The sequence below is a fragment of the Anas acuta genome, chromosome 24 (assembly GCF_963932015.1).
Source record: "Anas acuta chromosome 24, bAnaAcu1.1, whole genome shotgun sequence".
In the NCBI taxonomy this organism is placed as follows: Eukaryota; Metazoa; Chordata; class Aves; order Anseriformes; family Anatidae; genus Anas; species Anas acuta.
The window spans coordinates 3,068,551-3,086,993 of record NC_089002.1 but is presented as its reverse complement, the minus strand read 5'-3'; the positions used below and the strand labels follow the sequence as shown (position 1 = coordinate 3,086,993).

Genomic DNA, 18,443 nt, shown 5'->3' with positions numbered 1-18,443 from the left:
CACACTGTGCCCCTGAGCACTCGGTGCCCCTGAGGACGCAGGAGCTGGGCAGGAGCAGAAGGGCCCCAGCAGCACCCCTGCACCCCACGGGCCCCCCACCCATCAGCCCAGGCAGGTCCCAGCTCTGCTCATCCCCTGGGAGGCTTTGCCCGGTGGTTTCAGAACACTTTATTCGTGAAGACAAAAAGGCCAGGACCAAACACATCCATTGAAAAAAAAAAAACAAAAAAACAAAACCAAACCAACATGTACATCATGAGACCGAAATAACTTACACTATTTACAGGAACACATCGAGGTACAAAATATATATACACGCCTTGTCCTCCGACAAACCCAGACCCCAGGGCTGGGCCGCACAGCTCAGCAGAGAGGAAAAAGAAGAAAAAAAGAAGCCTTCAGGAGAGCTGGCCTCAACGACAGCTCCGAGCAAGAAAAGGCACCTGCTGCTCGTGATTTGTGCAGCGGGAAGGGGCGATGGAGCAGGCGCAGGGCTGGGAGCCAGGGCTGGCCCCATCCTGGTGCAGGTCCCAGGGGAGATGGGGACGAGCCCCCCAGGGCAGGAGGAAGGCGCAGGGCGATGTTTTTTTTAGGAACAAGGCCTGGGAGAGGGTGTCAGTGCTGTGCTGGGCTCCCTCCTGCTTACAGCTGGAGCAGCACGGGGGGGGGGTTGGGGCTGGGGGACCCCTTCCCTGCTCCCCACGAAGGGAGAAGGGGGCTCTGGGGGGGGGCACGGTGCCTGCAGGATGGAGCAAAGCAGCAGCGACAAGGCAAGTGCTCCGTGGGATCGTACCTGGGCCCCATCCCAACGTGGGATGGGGAAGGGGGGCACGGGGAGGACACCCTGGGGGCAGGCGGTGGCTCTGTGGGACCAGCGCTGGGACCCCAAAAGCTGCGAGGTGCTGGGGAGCAGCCCCAAGCCCCGGTGCTCCAGCTGCTCGCAGGCTGGGACACAGCACCCCAACCCCCCCCAAAAAATTGTGCTGTAAGAGCAGGGAGATGGGGTCCGGGCTCCCCGAGGGGGGGGCTCACAGTGGTTTGGGGGCCTGGCACTTTGGGGCTCCTGCGTCATCTCCATCCCTGCTGTGCAAAGCTCAGCTCCAGGCTGGAGCTGGAGCCGGCTCCTGTGTGCTGGAGGGAGGAGATCCAGGACCAGCAGCACCCAGCTCCCCCCCCCCGGGCACAAACCAAGGCACCGAGGGAGAAGGAACACGAGGTGGGTGGTGTGAAGGCAGCTCCGAGCTGTCCCTGCGATGGAGGGGCTGGGGGAAGGCTCAGAGACCCCCCCATAGACCCCCAGGGGAGCACCCAGCGCAGTGCAAAGGGATTAAAAAAAAAGGGGAGGTCTCTGGCTTCTTCCACCCCTCACCTACCCTACACCCCCGGTGTATCCGAAACCACGGCCCCAGCCTGAGCCTGCAGGCACCGTCCCCCGGGACCAGGACAAGGTGGTGAATTTGGGAACGCGCACCCCAAAACCCAGCGGTGCCCGCAGGGATGCTGCCCACGGGCAGAGCTGAAGGAGCAAAGGGCAAGAGCTCCCCCCTCGCCAGACCCCCAGCAGGGTGGGACCTTGTGCTTTAGGGTTTGGGGGACCTGCCCCCCAAAGCTGGAGGTAGGGCTAGGAGCCACGAGCCCCCCCAAACCCCATGGTGCAGGGAGTGGGGCAGAGCCCCATGGAGCTCCCCAGCCCCACGAGGGGAGAACTGGGGGCTCTGGAGCTGCCCCGGTTTTGGGATAGGATCTAGGCTCAGCTACATTTTGGGGAGGGAAACAATAAAATAGACATTACACAGGGGGCTCCCCCTCTCTCACAGACCACCTCCACCCTGGGCAGAGGTGAAAGCACCTCTGAAGAGGGACGAGGAGCAGCCCGTGCCCACCCTGTGCTTTGGGTGCCATCACCCCAAGGAGATTTTGCACCCCCAAAACCCAGCTGTGAGCACAGGGACGGGGACGGAGGCTGATCAGCCCTGCAGAGGATGCTCTCCATCCCCCCCAAAGGGACAGGAGGGATCTGTGCCAGGCTGCAGATCAACCCCAAAACTACTGGGATCAATGCAGAGCCCCGGTGTGAGCATCCTCCAGCATCCAGAGCCGGATCTCAGCAGGAAAGCTGCAGCAGAACGGGGAGCTGGGGGGGGAATTGGGGTGCTGAGCTGCCCAGGGAGGGGGCTCAGAAATGCAGTGAGGTGCAGGTGAGGGCACACGTCTTTGGGACAAACTCAAGCATCAAAATCAGAACAACGAGGACGGAAGGCAGAGAAATCCAAACTTTGACCCCCCCCCCTCCACCCCCCACCCCATCACCCCCCCCCCGACAAAACCCAACGACGACAGCACCCAGCTTGCACCGTGAGGTAGCTAAACCAGATCAAACACCCCAAAAAAACAACCCACTCAGGGACTATGACACACACACAATATGGGATCACCGTCACCTCCTGCTTCACTGACCCCCCCTCTGCCCCCTCGCTGCTGTGCCGTGCTCCCCAGCTCCCCGCACCTCCAGGCTGCAGCCGGGGGGGCTCAGCATCAGCCAGGATCCAGCCCCCCAGCCCTGGGGAGCCAAGCAGGAACCCGCAGCCTACGTGGAGGGGGGAAACTGGAGAGCAAGGCGAGGCAGATCTGACCCCAAATGGCCCCAACAGGGTGTCCCTTCACTGATCCCAGCAGCGCGAGGTTTTAGGGCAGGCGCTGGCAGATCTTGGCACCGATGCACCGAGCTGCAGCCACACAGACACACACATCCCCAAAAAAAAAAAGGTATCGAGGAGCAGGGAAACCCTCTCCGAGACAGGCTTAGAGGGCATCACGGCCTCCAGCTCCGTACCTCTGTGCGCTATGGGGTGGCCGTGGGGCCCTTGTGCCTCTTGGCACTGTCCTGGGCAGGGTGGCACGGCATCGTGCCCTCCACCGAGGCATGCCAGCAGGATTGTTTTGTTGCTTTTTTTTTTTTTTCCCCAAAAACCCACAAAAAAAATCCCTTTCAAGTCAGTAGAGATGCTCCTGTGCTTCGGGATGAGGAGGAATCGCCACGCTCCGCCTGGAGAGGTTTCAACGAGGGCTGGTGGCAAAGGACTCGGGGCTGGCTGTGGTTGCAGGAAGGAGAGGAAAAATGTTCTGTGCTTTATGGGGCAGGTCCTGGAGCCCCCAGCCTCCGAGATCCCAGTTCAGCACCGGTGGGATCACGTAGGGAAATCCATAAGTCCGAGTCCAAAAGCTGCTTCTTCTGCGACAAAAGTGAGGTGAGAGCAGGGGAGGAGAGGGCACCGCTCCTGGGGTCTCCTCGGCCATCCCACAAAGCCTGGCATGGGGCAGGGGACGGCCCAAGGGACCAGGGGAGGGAGAAATCAAAGCTCCAGCATGGAACCGGAGCCTGGCTGACCCTTAGACCAGGGGAGGAGGAGGAGGAGGAGGAGGGTAGCTGCAGAGGCTGAATCCTCAGGATCACGCTCCTGGATGGAGCAAACTGTGCAAGATCAGCCCCTGCAGGATTGTCCTTCAAGTGTGCAGGGAGTGGGGGATTTGTGCCAGCCCCAGCAGCCGACCCCATCCTCACCCCGCTCCTGGTACTGAGCCCCATCACCGGCACCCCAGGGCTCGGGGGGCAAAACCGAGCTGGTCCCTCCCCAGGAAAGGGGCTTAGGGGGGCGTTGAGAGCCTCCAGCTCCCAGCTGTGCCAAAATGAGACGGGCATCGGGGCAACACACCCAGCCTCGGCTTCTTCAGCCAGGAACTTCTGGTCTCGCTTGGGGTCCTGAGCTCCAGAGGGGTTAAAAGGCTTCAGGGATGCCTGCTGAGACCCCTTTCCCCGCCGCAGAGCGGAGCCGGGGTCTGCTGATTTTGGCTCAGAGATTTTCACAGATCACCACGAGGAAATGCAGCAGGTTGGGGCTGGAAGTCGTGCGATGGACGGAGAGCTGCCTGGGCTCACCAGGCACAGCAGAGATGCGCAGGGCGAGCCGGGTGGGACAGGCTGAGGCTGAGGCTGGGGGCTGATGGAGCTGCCTGGAAATCCTCCTGCAGACCCCATCGCAGCACGGGGCCATCCCACAAGTACCGTCTCCAAAGAAGCAGCCCCTCCGTGCTCTGGTCCTGGCCAGCAGACCCCAAACGGCCTCGAGACTGGGGAATGGAGAAAGACTCCTGCAGGAACCAGCCCCGGAGCCAAGAGGGACCAAAGGAGCACATCCAGGTGTAGGCTGCGGGAAGCCACGGGGACAGGAGGGAATTTGGTGTCTCCAAATTCCTTTGGGAAGGAGCCAAGGAGCTCAGCCTGGACTCCAACCCCTCAGTCCTGACAGCAGGAGTACAGCAGGGTGGGCGAGAAGGGAGACGAAGTTTCCTGGTCAGTGGAAAACCATCGAGAAAGCGCAGCAGGAGGGGAGGTGGAGCTGCCGGTGCTCCACGGAGCTGCCTCTTCACAGGGAAAAAAAATCAGTGCTCAAAGTCCCAGGTGGGGCCTCATCCACCCCGGCGGGCCAGCCACAACAAATCCCATCCCTGGGCTGAGCTCCTGGCGATGACGAGGTCTCGATAGCAAGGGCGAGGTACCCGGCTGTCCCCCTCCTGTCCCAGCTTCCAGTCCTTTGCAGCCCCTAGTTGGACCCAGCGGGCAACCTCCTCCCGCTCCAGAGCTTCACTGTCAGGTCGCTGAGAAATAAAAGGGCGAGAGGGGGCGGCGTGAGAGGGGCAGGGGGCTTGGCACCACCAGAACGTCCTCCACCCCCAGCCCCTGGCAGCATGCAGCCCCCAGGGCTCTCCCCAAGCTCCTTCCCCTCGGCGCGAGGACGCCCGGGTTGGTTTGGGGAGCAGGCGGACCCGGTGGGGCTCAGCCTCCAGCTCACCCCACGGGCAGGGAACGGGGACAAAGGGGAGTGGGGACCCTGACAGAGGGACCCCTGCACCCCTCGGATGAGCTCTGGCTAGGTCGAAGTGATGCTGCAGGGAGCTGCTGAGCTGGGTGCCCCCCCAGGCACGGGTTTGCTTCGGGGTGGCCCCGTCTCCATGCAAGGCTGCGGGCAGGCCGTGGCTGCCACAGCAGATGTGGGCACCGGGCGAGAGAAAAAACGAAAAAAAGAAAACAAAAACTAAAAACAACGCGGGGGCACAACGGGGACCAAGGGGCCGAGTCACTCCTAGCAAAGATTTATCAAGTGGGGAAAAAACGCAAAAGAGTTTCATACCGTTAAGAAGCAGCTCAGACCAGAGAGAAAAGAGAGAGAGGAGCAAAAGCAAGCAACAGCGAGAAAGAGATGGAGAGAAAGGAAAAAGACAGAAGAAGAGTGCATGAGCAAGAGAGAGTCAAGAGAGAGCAGGAGGGTCAAGGCAGACTAGTAGCACGGCCCTTTATGGCAAGGACGCGTCGTGGAAGGCAAGGGGTGAGCCCAGGCACGTAATTCCATAACTTTACCCGGCAGTCGCTGTGGCACAGATGGGAGGTGGGGAGGAGGAGAGACAGAGAGAGACAGAAAAAAGGAAGGGAGAAAAGGGACATGGTCGAAAAGAGGACATCAGAGTCTTGCTGCCAATTTGCTCCCCGAGAGCAGCTTGGGGTGCCCAGCCCCGGGGAAGAGGGGTCCCTGCGCGGGGGGATAACCCAGGGCAGCGCCGGCACGCGGGCAGGGGACGGACTGAGAGGGGCAAGATGAGATGAGGAGTGCAGGGACTGGAAAGCTGCGAGACCCCCCCCTTCCCTCCCTCCTTGCTCCCTGCAGCCCCCCCCCCCCACCAATGCCCAGGGATGCCAGGTCAACCCAGGGGGCTCCCACCTCCCCGGGGGCTGCGGGGGGCGCGGAAAGCCCGCGGCTCACCTGGAGGCGGTGAAGATGTGCTTGGAGTTGGTGCAGATGGCATTGATGGGGCTGTCGTGCCCCTTGATCTCCCCCACCGGGGTGAAGTTATCCACGTTCCACACCTTGATCACGCCTCCTCGGCAGGCGCTCAGCACCATGGGGCGGCCGGGGATGAAGGCCAGGGCGCAGACCCAGTCTTTGTGCGCGTTGGGGATTTGCTGCACGCACGGGGACAGAGAGGAGGTGACGATCAGCATCACCTGCAGCCCCCGAAAAAGCCTCGTGCGCCCGGCTTGAGGGGCTCCGATCAGCATCACCCCAGGGCTGACCTCCACCAGCTGGAGTTAGGACACCGAGGGGCTGGATCCGAGACCCAGAGCTCAGTTTGCCCCCTGGGCAGGGGGCACTAATCCTGTTTTCAGAGTGGAACCCAGCAATCGATGCTGCAAAGCCTACGTGCCAAGGGGAATTGGCTATGCTAGGTGCCAATCCACAAACATACACGTTTTTGGGGGTACAGAGCCACCTGGCACAGGCATTGACACATTCCAGGGGTGCCCTCCAGGTGCGTTCAGCACAGGACACCAGCACCATGCCCCGAACCTTCCCCCAATCCCCCCCCCAGCACTGCTGCTCTGCCTCACGTCACCCTGAGGACCCCCCAGACCTGGATAAGTTCCTGCTGCTCCAGGTCCCATTTCTTTATGCCGTTGTCCCTGGAGCCGCTGAAGAGGACGTCCCCCTGGATGGCCAGGCACTCGATGCCGTCGTAGTGAGGGGGCTCGAAGTTGTGAGTGGGGCCGATATTGCCCACCATGCCCTCGGCAATCTCAAACACCTGGGGGAAAAAAAAAAACAGCAGGTGAGGGACCCCAGGTGGAGGCGGAAATAAACGGAGGTCACCCTGCCTTGGAGAACTTGGCCATCGTCCTCTGAGGTGGGCAATGAGGAGCCATTTCTGCTCAGCCAGAGCGGGCAGGCGTTGGGACGGGTTGCCCAGGGAGGTGGGGGAGTCCCCGTCCCTGGGGGGGCTCCAGGAGAGGTTGGGGCTGGTGCTTGGGGACACGGCTCAGTGGGGACAGTGGTGGGGGGGTGCTTGGAGCAGGTGACCCTGGGGGGCTTCTCCAACCCTGATGACTGTGGGATTTCACTCAGGGTGAGCTTTTACACCTCTCCAAGAGCCGAGCCAAGAGCTCGCAGCTGTCAGAAGAGCAGGACCCTGCCTCCCTCCCCATCCCCCTGGTGCCAGCTCCACCTCAACCTGCTAACACCCAGCCAAAAATAAAACAGAGGGGTGAGCTTTTCCTGTGCTGGGGATGCAGATCAGCTGGCACAGAGTGTTTGCACCAGGGAGAAGTGAGCAGAACAGGGCGAGATGCTGATCCAAGTCAGCCGTAACGCACCAGCACCAGGCACGGAGCCTGAGGGATGAGGCAAACCCCCCACACCCAAAGCTGCACCCCTACCACGGACAAAAGGCAAGATTTGAGGCATGGAGATGCACAGAAAGCCACAAACAGAGGTGAAAATAGAAATCTGGGCACGGAGGCACCGGGGGGTTGCCAAGACCCGGGCTCCCCGAGGTGCCAGGGGCTCAGGGCGCAGCCAGGGCTCACCTTGACGTAGTGATCCTTGGAGCCCGTCACCACCAGGTCGTGGTTGCTCGCCGTCTGGTTTACCGTCAGGCACATCACGGGCCCGATGTGGCCGCTCAGCTTCCCGACGGGCTGCAGCCTACAGAGCCCAAGGGCTGGGGTCAGCTCTCCCAAAAAAACTCCCCCAAAAGCCTCCCCCAGCAGGCAAAGGTCCCTCCCTTCTCCTGCGCTCACACCCCGAGGAGCCCCATCACTGCTCATCACCCCCTTGGGTCCCGAAATCCCTTATTATTATTATTCCAGGCACCTTCTGATGCTAACGAGGCTTCCCCTTTCCCCGGGGGGTCCTTTTGGGTGCCTCCGAGCAGAGGGAAGCCCCCCCGGAGAGCCGTCCTGCCCTCACCTGCTCAGCTCCCAGATGCGGACGGAGTTGCCGGTGGCGGCGTAGAGCGTGGTGCCGGTGGGGTTGAGCGCGATCTGGTTGATCTGGTGCTCCCCCTGCACGCTGGTGACCGTGCGGGTGGTGGTCCCGGCGCACGCGTCCCCAGAGATCACCTGGCCAGAAGATCTAGGGGAGGGAGAGGAGGAGGATGGATGGGGCACGGTCAGAGATCAGGGTCCCGCTGAGGAAACCAACGGGGCTGCTGGGTTTGGGGTGCCACAGATCCCACATTGGGAAAGGCCCTACGGGACCAGCAGGACCTTCACCTCCTAGAGGATCCCCTCCATCCTTGCACCCCAATCCCCTCCTGGGACCAGCTTCTGCCAAGCCAAAGACACCCCCGGTGCCCAGGGACCCCCCGGGACCCCCCAACCTGCTACGTACGTGAGGGTGCGGATGCAGCGTGCCGAGTCCCGGATGTCCCACACCTTGATGTAGGAGGTGGACACGGTGAACACCAGCCCCGTGTGGCTGCAGTACTTGATGGACACCACGTTGTTGGGGTGCCCCTTGAGGGAGGCGATCTCCTGCCCCGTCACCAGGTTCCACATCTTGCAGCTGCGGTCTGCGGGAGGACGAACGTGCCCATGGGGGGGGGGTCTCCCAAGGGGCATGGATGATTCCCTGTGCCCAGCACAGCCCCCAGGGACCCCCCCAGGGCAAAAAAAAGCCAACCTGGGCAGCACGGGCTGGATGCTGAGGGCAGGAGGGTGGCCCAGGAGGGAGCATCCCCGCGGTGCCCACCACATCACCCACTCCCCCGTGCCAACCTGCCCGCAAGGCAGCGCCCTCCTCGCCCCCTCACGCACCTTTGGAGCCGGTGAAAAGCAGCTCATCGGTGGCATCCAGGCAGAGCACGGGCTTGGTGTGTCCTTCTGCCACGGAGACGCACTGCAGCGGGGCTGTCCGGGCGTTCTTGGTGCCCCCCACCGGGTTGATGACACCCCTTGCACGGGAGAGAAAGGAGAAGTGTGGTGGGGTGCGTGTGCGCGCAGGGGGGCACCACGTGTCCCAAGGGGCACCCCAAGCATCTTCGTCTTCCACCACCCTGCAGGGCGATGGGCCCCCTATCCAAACCCGGCACATCCGAGGAAATGTCTTTATGGAAACCCTGGGGAGCTCCCCACTGCCTGGTGCCCCCGTCCTGGTGCCCAGGGCTTGGAGAGGGGGTGCCAGCAGCCTCTGCCCTGCTGCTGAGCCTCTTGAGCCCGGCCAGCGGTGAGCTGGGGAGCAAGGAGACCCAGCTCACCATCCCTCGGGGCAGTTCGGGACAAACTGCACCTTGTATGGCCTGAAGCTCTGCCATAAACATTTCAGGATGCTAATAGCCAGCACCCCGCTTCCTTACAGCCTGTCAGGGCTCCTTTTAAAACCTCAAGGGTGGCAGAGGGCAGCGCATCAGAGGTGCTCGGGGTGCTGAGATCCAACAGCCCTACAGCTCCAGCCCTGTCCTGCACGGCCACCAACATCTCCTCCCCGCTGCCACCCCAAAACGTGGCCCCGAGCTGCGCTGCTCTCTTCTTACAGCAGGGAAACTGAGGCACGGGGCTGGGGAAGGGCAGGCCTGGGGCCACGGAAGGCTCGTGTTAGCCAGGATGGCTGCGGGCTCGTTCATCAGGGTTTGGAAATCACACGGGTGTGATCGTCCTTTCCCAATTAGCAGGCGCAACCACAAACCCTAATTAAGCAGCTCTCCCCTGACCCCTAGTGTCCCTGCCAGCCTGGAGGTGACAAATGGGTGGAAACCCCAAATCCCCGGGGTGAGAGGGTGTCAGGGGGCTTCGTGCCTGGCTGCAGAGCACCCAAGGTGACAAAGGGTCTGGTGTCACCCCTCTGGTGTCACCAGCAGGGTGCTGGGGAGCTGCTACTCCTAAAGGGTGATGGAAAGGTGGTCCTGGTGCTGGGAAACCCCCCGGTGGATGGGAGGTGGCACCGGGACATGCCCAGCAGCACCTTGCCCCCATCTGGGCTGTGTTCCAGGGCAAAGAGCTCTGCCCCGGAGCCCGGCGCTGGAGACGCACGGCCAGGCACGGGGAGATGCTTCCCGGGAAGCCGCTTGCAAGAAAAACCATGCCGGCAGCGTGCGGGATGGTTCAACCCCTTCCCCAGCACCACGCGGTCCTGCTGGAGAGCCGGGGGACGGGATGGGGGCACGGGGGCATCCCGCAGGTGGCACGGAGCATGCTGCCATCCGGAGCAGGAACGGGGCGGATCGAGGTCCCGAGCCAGGGGACGGCGCCGTGCCCAGAGGGGACGGCACGGGGACAGCAGGCACGGGCTGGGAGCTGGGGCAGAGCAGCGAGGTGCAGGCGGAGCATGCAGGGACAGGGGAGAGCGACCTCAGGAGAGAGAGAAAGAGAGGAGGAGGAAGAGGAGGAGGAGAGGAGGGAGGGGTAATAAATAGAAAGTTGTCTATACCTCAGCACCTCCGAGACAGAGGAATCGCTGTCATCAGACCTAGGGGCAGAAAATTAGCAGGATTACGGGAGAGAAAACCCAGACTAGAAGAGGCAGCGGAGGAGTCAGAGGTGGAGGATTGTTATTGCATCCAAGCCAGCGCAGGACATGGAGGAGGAGGAGGAGGAGGAGGAGGAAGAGGGGAGAGAGGGAGAGAGAGAAGCACACACGGAGAGGGCAGAGGAGCAGGAGGGCACTGAGGGTCGGACAGATCTCCGTCAGGACACGGCGCTGCCGGCAGCTCTCCGAGACGTGGGCAGCCACCTGGAGCAGCTCTGGGGGGTCCGTGCCAGCCCCTGGGCATCCTGCAAGCCCCCAGCCCACCTCCCCCCTGCTGGGGGCAGCCGGGGACAAAACGGTGGCAGGAGGGCAGCAGGGAGCCCACCCGGGTGCTGCGCTCCCGTGCCCCGCCGTGGGACCCGGTAGGTGCCGCCGGTGCCACGGCACGGGTCCGCACCATGCAGCCCCCCCCCAAAAAATAACCCCACACTCACTTGTCCAAGGCCGAGCCCTGGCTCTGGTTGCTCGTGAGCCGAGAGAAGACGTTGCGGTCGTTGCGCGGGCGGGTTGGGGGGGACGAGGGGGGCGTGAAGCCAACATCTGGAGGCCTGAGGCAGGAAGGATTAGAGGGACGCGTGATTTGGGGACTACTCATGCGGCACCTGCCAAACTCCTCTTCCTCATAGCGGCACCCCAGGGCCTGGAGAGCATCTCTCCTGGCTTATTTGGGCCACCCAGCCTCCCCCTGACCGAGTCCCTGGCTCCTGAGCTCACCTGGCGGGTTGCCCACGGTCGTAGGATTTCCTCCGTGTGAGCGGCGACGTGTCCGAGACGCGAGATTGCCTGGGGCTGGGGGAAGCAGAACGGCACCGTGGGTGCCTGCTCTCCTCCCCGTCGGGGGGAGCTGCTCCGTGCTGAGCCCCTCGTCCATTCCCCGGCAGAATAAATGGGGAAGGGGCTGCCCTGGTGTCCCCAGGGCACCATCAGAGTCATCTGGTGGGCACGGACACTTCTGGCAACCCAAGGAGCCTCCGTGAAGGATGGGAAGCCAGGGGGACCAGGGGGACCAGGATGGGACCCCCAGCACGAGGGGGTCCTTCTGGAGAGACCCATCACCACTGGCAAGCCCGGATGGATGCAGGCTTTGGCTCGCCCTCGTTGCTCTGCCATGGGGCACAGATTCCCCCCCCACCAGCCCCGATCCCCAGGAGCCCCCCCCCACAGCCCCCAGGGCCAGCACCCCCTGCTCACAACGTGCTGCCTCGCGTGGGCAGGCTGACGGTGCGCGACACCTTCTCCTTGTAATAGGGGTCTCGGATGGAGAAGCTGATCCCGTCCTCCTTGATCTCCATGAGGGACGCCAAGGACTTGGTGATGTTCTTGGTGGAGATGTCCAGCGTGGGACCCAGGCACTCGGCCGACACCGCCTTCATCTGCCCGGAGAGCTTGGGCTCTCCCTAGGACGGGACACGGGGCTCAGGGGAGCTGCGGGGCCAGCAGCTCGTGCACCCCGGCCGCAGGAGGATGGACGAATTCCCAGTTTTCCATACAAGTCTGACAGCCTGCACGGGGCAGCGGGCTTCCCTCCAGCTTAGCCTCCAAAGGATCCAGCACAGGGACACCCCCAGGGTGCCCACCCAACCTGGAAGCCATCCCTGCACCTCTGTGGCCCAGGGGACCACAGATCCAGGAGATTATGGAGAGCTGACCCCATCCAGAGCCCAGCCGTACCCCAAGGCTGGCTCCCCGAGGGCCAGGCTGCAGAGCAGACCCCAAAACCAAGCCCCACAACCCTATAAACAACACCTCCCCCCATCCCTCCTCCCACGGCCGGCGGCAGGAAGGCCAGCTCACCTTGAACTTGAAGTCATCCTGGCTCGCTGAGCCCTTCATGGTGAAAGACTGGGAGAAGCTGCGAGGAGAAGGTGGCAGAGCTGGATCCTCAGGGCCGAACCCCTTTCAGAGAGGCTGCTGCAGCCCCCCCAAGACCCCTGAGGTCCCCCCCACACTCCCCAGCTCCCTCTCTCCAAAGAACAACCCCGTCTTCGCTCCCACTGGGGGTCTACGAGACATCTGCGCTCTCCAAGGAATAGGGGCCACGGGAAAGCTCAGGAGGGGACTTCCTCATCAAAACCCACCCCTGAGAGGCCCCGGACATCCCACCCCACGGGGCTGGGTGCTCACCTCCCATCCGAGGCCAGGCTGAATTCGGAGACCTCCTCATCCGTGCTGGTGTAGCCGTTCTCTGCGCACAGGGGAGAGGGCACATGAGCGGTGTGAGGGGGGCCACGTCCCACCAGAACGGCACCCAGGGGCACAACGATGCCAGTGGTGGCACCTCCGGGTGCTCCATGGCACTGGAAGCCCACCCTCACCCCATGGAGAGGACCCCGACCCCAAGGGAGGCCCCGGGCTCGTGCCCACCTTGCTGGACATTGTGGATCAGCGCCTGCAGCTCGGGGTGGGACTCGGCTTTCTCCCGCAGGGCATCCAGGATGAGGTGGTTCTGCGAGGAGCCGGTGACATCCGTCTGCCTCAGGCGCCCCTCCAGCAGCCGGATTTGGGCCTCCTTCTGCGCCACCTGCAGCCCCTGGAGGATGGGGAAAAAGCCACAGCCACCTCAGCATCATCACACTGCTCGGGAAAAAACCCCAAAGTGGGGGACGAGACCCCCCAAGGTGCCCGCACCTTGTCAATGGATGCCTTCAAGAAGTTGTCCAGCAGGAGCCGGGCTTCGGCCAGGGAGCAGGAGCTGATCACCACCGAGGTGTCCGTGGAGTCCAGCTCCTCCTGGGAGGGGAGGAGAGGGAACGGGATGGGACCGGGGAGCATCGCAGCCGGGTAGGGTCGGGTGATGTGGGCACCACGGGTGGCACGGGCACCACGGGTTCTGCACCAGCGCCACCCCGTCCTGGCTCATGCCACAGTCAGGGACAATTTGGCACAGCCAGGGACAGGCTGGGCACAGCGCAGAGCCTCCAAGCCCAGGCTGCAGCCGCTAGAGGGGGCGAGGAGCCGTGCGTCTCCCCGCCGTGCCCGGTGCCAAAACCGGACACCAGAACCCGTGGGGTTTCTCTGGGAAAAAAAAAAAAGCCGGGTTTCCCAAGCATTTTCCAGCATCCCACAAATGTTTGCAGACACCCACGGAGACCAGAACCCGGCAGCCCCGTGGGAAGGCTGCGGCTTTCCCATGTCCTGGGGCAGGATGCTCTGGGATGCCCGGGTTCCCTCCCCAGCCTGGTGTTCCCCTCGCCTCCCCAGGACCCTCCCGCTCCCTCCGTGCCCACCTTGGTCTCCTCGATCTGCATGATGGTAGCCTGGCAGTCGGAAATGCTGTCGTTGATGTAGTCGATGTTGGCCCCCAGCACCTCGATCTCCTCGTTCAGCTCCTGCAGCCCCTTCTGCTCCTTGGGGCTCTCCGCCTGCAGCTTCGCCCTCTTGCCCAGCAGCGCCTCCTGCAGCAGCGCCAGCTCCTCGCGTTTCTGGGGGAAAAAAGAGGGAGTTTGGCACTGCTGGCACGGCCAGCACCCCCCCCCCCCCAGTCCCCAAACCCAACACCCTCACCTTGATGAGCCGCTCCATGTCGGCCTCCAGGTTGACGATGGTCATCCTCTGCATCACGATGTCGAAGATGCGCCGCTCCAGGGACTGCCACTTGAGGCGGGCGGCCTTGCTGAAGGTCTGGCTCGTCCCCTTCTTGGGGAACTTCTTCCTGCAGCACGAGGGGAGCAGAGGCACGTGGCTGCACCGCCTCTGGAAAGCTGGGCTTTCCCCAAAAGGACGCCCAGGCTCTGGCTGCATCGCTTCTGGATTGCCCAGCTCCGCCACCAACCCTCCCTGATCCTTCCAACGCAGCTCATGCCTCGCGTTGGAGGTTTGCCTCCAGCCAAACACACACCAAAAAAACCCTCCAAGCCTCTGCCACCAGCCTAAAAACAGCCCCGGGAGCCCCGGGGACCCCTCCCCATCCATCCACACAGCCCCTGCCCTGACCTGGGTGGCCGAGCCCCGTTGGCGGCGGGCGAGGGGTCTCCCAGGAAATTGTTGATTTTCCGATTCCACTGGCGCACGATGCTGGAGACGGAGCGGGCGCCGGATTCGGGCTCGGAGGAGGTGGTGCTGGCTGAGACCTCAGCGCCCGAGTCCAGCATGGGCGGCTTCTGGCTCGTCCTGCCCGCCACCCGGTCCGACATGGGCTTGGCGAGGCGGCGCAGCGCCGACACCTGCCCAAAAGAGGGGCCGAGGGTGTCAGATGGGGGTCCCCCACCCCAAGCCGGTCACCAACTCCCTCGGCTCCCCAAAGGGCTGAGAGTGAGGCGGTGTCACTGAGCCACAGCTTGGCTGGGACCCCCCCAGAGATGCCCCCCCCTCACCTCCTGGGTTTTCCTCCGCAGCACAATTTCCTGCTGCCGCTTCTGAGACTCCAGAGCCCGGATCTGGAACTGCACGAGAAAGACAGGATTTGGCTCCTGATGGGGAAAGGAGAACCACCCGGACCCCCCAGCGATGGCCACAAACTCCCCCATCACCTCAAGGAGTTGCTTTGGCACGAGCGGGGTCACTCCTGACTTTATCAGCCAGCAGGTTCCCAGCCTCAGGGCTGGTTTTGGTGGCACAACCCCCCCCGGAGCGTGGTGGGGAGCCCACAACATCTCCAACCACCGCACTGGGAGATGCGGGAAGCCCCCAGGAGTTTTTCCTCCAGGTGTGCCCTGCTGGGGGCTGGCACCCCCTAAAGAGGCCATGGGGACAGCAGGGACCCCGAACGTCACCAGCTGGTATTTACGAGCACCTTGGGGTGCCGGAGCAGCACAAACCCCCCCCTCCCCAGCGCAGGGACACGCAGAAGGGCTGAATCCTCACCTCCTGGCGCCGCTGCTCCTTCTTGAGCTGCGCGATCTCCCGGTTCCTCTTGGTCTCCGCCAGCCGCCTCCGCTGCTGCTCCTCCCGCATCTGCTTCATCAGCGCAACCTGGGGAGGGGGAAAAACACCGGCACGGCGTGGGCACCCGGCGCTCCCAGCAACCAGGGTGACCCCCCCAGGACCAAAAACCATCCCTCCTGCCCCGAGCAGGGCCAGGATTCAGGCTTGTCCCATGGAAGCCTCCCCAAGGCTGTTCCCAAGGGGGTACCCTCCGTGCCCGGGTACCTTCGCCTTCTTCATCTCGGCCACCTCCGCCTGCAGCTTCCTCAGCTCGCGCTCGTAGCGGGACTGGTTCTTGAGCAGGCGAGCGTGCTCCTTCTGGGCCGCCTGCAGCTTCTGCAGGTCCCGGTTCATCTCCTTCAGCCTCTTCTCATAGTCAGCCTTGATCTTGTTGGCTTTCTCCTCCGTGTAGCACTCCATGGTGCCTGGGGGGAGCGTGCGGGGAGGGTTTGCAAGGCTCGCTGCGCCCTGCCTGCCTTGCCGGAGCCTTCCCTCGACCCGCAAGGGGCTGGGGGCTGTATGGGGTACCCGATGGGGTGATGGGTGGGGGCTGAGCACAGGATGGGGGCCGTGGGGTTGCACGGCAAGTGCTGAGCTGGGAGGAGCTGTGGGTCTGGACCTTCAGCCACAAGCAGCCTGCTTGGTGCATGCCAGCCCGCTGAGCCTAGCATCAGCCACGTTGTGGGGTCTCTGGGGTCCCCACATGCCCCACAGCACCTCGGCTCACCCAGAAAGGGGCGTATGGGACTATTAGGGTATGGGACTAGAAGGGGCTTTGCTTCCCCGTCCTCTCCAGCACCAGTGGGGCCAGGAGCTCTCCGTGTCCCATGGTGAGACACGCACAGCCTTGGGGTCCCAGGGGCAGCAAAGCCGTGCCATTTAGGGCTGCTGGATGCACTGACCCCAAACCAGGAGGGCAGAAAGTGGGGGACGGGGACCCAAAGCTGCAGGAACAGGGCCCCTGGGGGTAGGTGGCTCTCACTGAGGTTCTGCAGGACCCGGTCCCGCTCCAGCTGCGTGTCCCGGATCTTGTTCTGCAGCAGGATCAGCTTCTCCTCGTACTGGTGCTTGAGGGTCTGCAGGCGCCGCTGGCTGTTCTCCAGCTCGTCGATCAGCTTCTGCTTGATCTCAATCTCACAAGTCAGATCCGCCAGGTCGGCCTGGAAATTCACGGCTGGGGGACGAGGGGGGGAGCAGTCAGGCCAGGAGGGACGGGGACAGCATCACCCCCACAGCCCCCCAGAGCCAGGAGAGAGCTGATGGAGCAGGGCACGTTCCTGGGGGGTGGCAGCACCCCAACGAGCCCTGGACACCCCCTGCAGCACCCCTGGGGCTTCTCCAAGCAGGAGAGGAGGTGGCTGGGGGTCCCCATGGACCCCCCCACCCCGTTCCCAGGACTGGAGCTCAGCGCCAGCAGACACCAGCACGCACCCCCCTGCTCTTTACCCTTCTCCTCCGCGTCCGAGTCCGAGTCCACCAGGCTCTCTTCGCTGCCCGAGTCCTCGTCTTCATCCTCGCGCCCATCCTCTTCCTCGCAGCCGCTCTCGTCCTGCTCCTCCTCCTCCTCCTAAGAGCCGAGTGCCTGACCTCAGCTCGCAGCGGGGCCTTGCCCTTCCCTCCACGCTGCGGCATCATTTTTGGACACCCCCCCATGCACCCCATGGCGAGGAGCAGCTCCGTGCCCCATCCATATCCCTACAGCACCGCATCCCCCAAATCTCCTTCGCCTCCCTCCACACCAAGCCCCCGACCCCCCCCAGACTCCTTGCGAGGCCAGGCTGGGCTCTGTCCCCCTCCCAGGGGGGGCTACGACAGCCCTCTGTGACCACCCCCCCGTTGGCACAAGCACGAAGCCCCCCTCACCTCTTCTCCCTCGTTCTCGTCCGTCTCCTCCCCATTGTCCTGCAGCTTCGGCCGCTTCTTGAACGCCTCCTTCTCGGGGCTGTGGGAGAGCAAGGGGGGGCTTCTGGGTCCCAGCAAGGGGCAACACCGGGACGGGTCCCATGGGTCCCACCCCCAAGCCTCCCTTTGGGAAAATCAGCCCCTGGGTGTCCACAGATGAAAAGGAGCCCGAGGATGGGGCAGTGCCAGGGGGGACCCCAGGTGCCCAGGTTTTGTCCGGGTGGCTTTGGGTAGGATGGGGGGAAGCAGCCCCAGGAGGGATGGCAGCCTCGCCTCACACGGCTGCTGCCCTCACCTTTTCCTCCTCTGCCTCCTCTCCTTCTTTTTCAGGCGCTCCAGGTCCTGCTTGGCCCGGCGCAGGACGTCGGACGCCTCCGTCTCGGCGGGGGCAGCCAAACCGGGCACCGGGGACGAGCCCACGGAGTAGGGGGGCCGGGCAGAGACACGCGAGAGGCTGCGCCGCAAGGACTCGTTCATGGATTCGCTCTCCAGGAGTTTGGTCCTGGGGGAAGGCAGGCACAGGATGAGGTCAAAGGGGAGGACGTGCCACCCTTCCCAGGGTTTGGGATGGTGTGAGGCAGGGACAGGCACCACAAAACCCATCTCGGGCCATAAGGTTGGCATGCTGTGGATGGGGAGCGCCCCAGGGTCACCAATGGATCTGGGTCTGGGGGGCCAGAAGCCCCTTGGGAAGACCAGGGTCTCCCCCCAGCATCTCCCCCATCCATCAGCAGCCACACAAAGGATGATGCTGGCCACAGCAGCACCCAGGCAGCCCCATGGGGGTCTCAGCTGCTGCCCCATGGGGGTCCAGGAGCCATCCCAAGGACGCTGGAGGCATGGAGCTGGGCGCAGCGCACGGGCTCAGACCCCACAACAGCACCCACCAGCCCGGGGACCCCGGTGAGCCGAGAGCCCCGGTGCCTGGCTCACCTCAGCTCTTCGATCTCCCGAATGTAATTCTGGATGAGGGCGCCGATAGCTTCGTTACCATCCCCTGCAGGAGGAGCAGAGCCTCGGGTGGGTCACGGGAAGAGCCGCGGCACGGTCCCAACCCGACCCCAAGGCACCGCGCGTGCGCCCAGCCTCACCTGCCTTGGCCAGCATGAGGTTGGCCTCCTGGCTCATCAGCTGGGTGACCCGGTTGTTGATGGCATCGATGGCCTCCTGCATGGCTTTTACCCGCATGCGCAGGGCGCTGTTCTCCTTCTGCAGCATGGCGTTCTCACGGAAAAGGTCGCTGTAGCCCTCCGAGCCGTCCTCCCCGATCACCCGCTTGCCCTACGGGGACAGGGGGCAGCCCCTGAGCGCGGGGTGCGCCGGGAC

At 63.6% G+C, this 18,443-nt stretch overlaps 1 protein-coding gene across 4 annotated transcripts in view; it reads right to left on the bottom strand.

Moving 5' to 3' along the window:
• Positions 1-755: 755 nt before the first annotated feature.
• The window catches only part of KIF21B (kinesin family member 21B), a 32,331-nt gene continuing 14,643 nt past the window's right edge, over positions 756-18,443 (bottom strand). Inside the window, exons 9-35 of one of the 4 annotated variants that reach the window (XM_068660188.1) lie at positions 18,209-18,398; positions 18,051-18,114; positions 17,413-17,619; positions 17,079-17,157; positions 16,662-16,782; positions 16,198-16,389; positions 15,441-15,640; positions 15,156-15,263; positions 14,666-14,734; positions 14,286-14,515; positions 13,857-14,004; positions 13,580-13,774; positions 12,981-13,082; positions 12,717-12,882; positions 12,477-12,537; positions 12,147-12,204; positions 11,544-11,749; positions 11,067-11,141; positions 10,787-10,900; positions 10,254-10,292; positions 8,645-8,781; positions 8,220-8,400; positions 7,797-7,961; positions 7,415-7,532; positions 6,466-6,636; positions 5,817-6,016; positions 756-4,656 (exon numbers count right to left, since the gene is read on the bottom strand). In XM_068660188.1, coding sequence (XP_068516289.1) covers positions 4,602-4,656; positions 5,817-6,016; positions 6,466-6,636; positions 7,415-7,532; positions 7,797-7,961; positions 8,220-8,400; positions 8,645-8,781; positions 10,254-10,292; positions 10,787-10,900; positions 11,067-11,141; positions 11,544-11,749; positions 12,147-12,204; positions 12,477-12,537; positions 12,717-12,882; positions 12,981-13,082; positions 13,580-13,774; positions 13,857-14,004; positions 14,286-14,515; positions 14,666-14,734; positions 15,156-15,263; positions 15,441-15,640; positions 16,198-16,389; positions 16,662-16,782; positions 17,079-17,157; positions 17,413-17,619; positions 18,051-18,114; positions 18,209-18,398 — 3,651 coding nt within the window. In that variant the 3' untranslated portion in view covers positions 756-4,601. Of the gene's footprint in view, positions 4,657-5,195; positions 5,427-5,816; positions 6,017-6,465; positions 6,637-7,414; positions 7,533-7,796; positions 7,962-8,219; positions 8,401-8,644; positions 8,782-10,253; positions 10,293-10,786; positions 10,901-11,066; positions 11,142-11,543; positions 11,750-12,146; positions 12,205-12,476; positions 12,538-12,716; positions 12,883-12,980; positions 13,083-13,579; positions 13,775-13,856; positions 14,005-14,285; positions 14,516-14,665; positions 14,735-15,155; positions 15,264-15,440; positions 15,641-16,197; positions 16,390-16,661; positions 16,783-17,078; positions 17,158-17,412; positions 17,620-18,050; positions 18,115-18,208; positions 18,399-18,443 lie in introns of those variants that run through there. The other 3 variants (XM_068660186.1, XM_068660189.1, XM_068660187.1) reach the window with 3 other exon arrangements.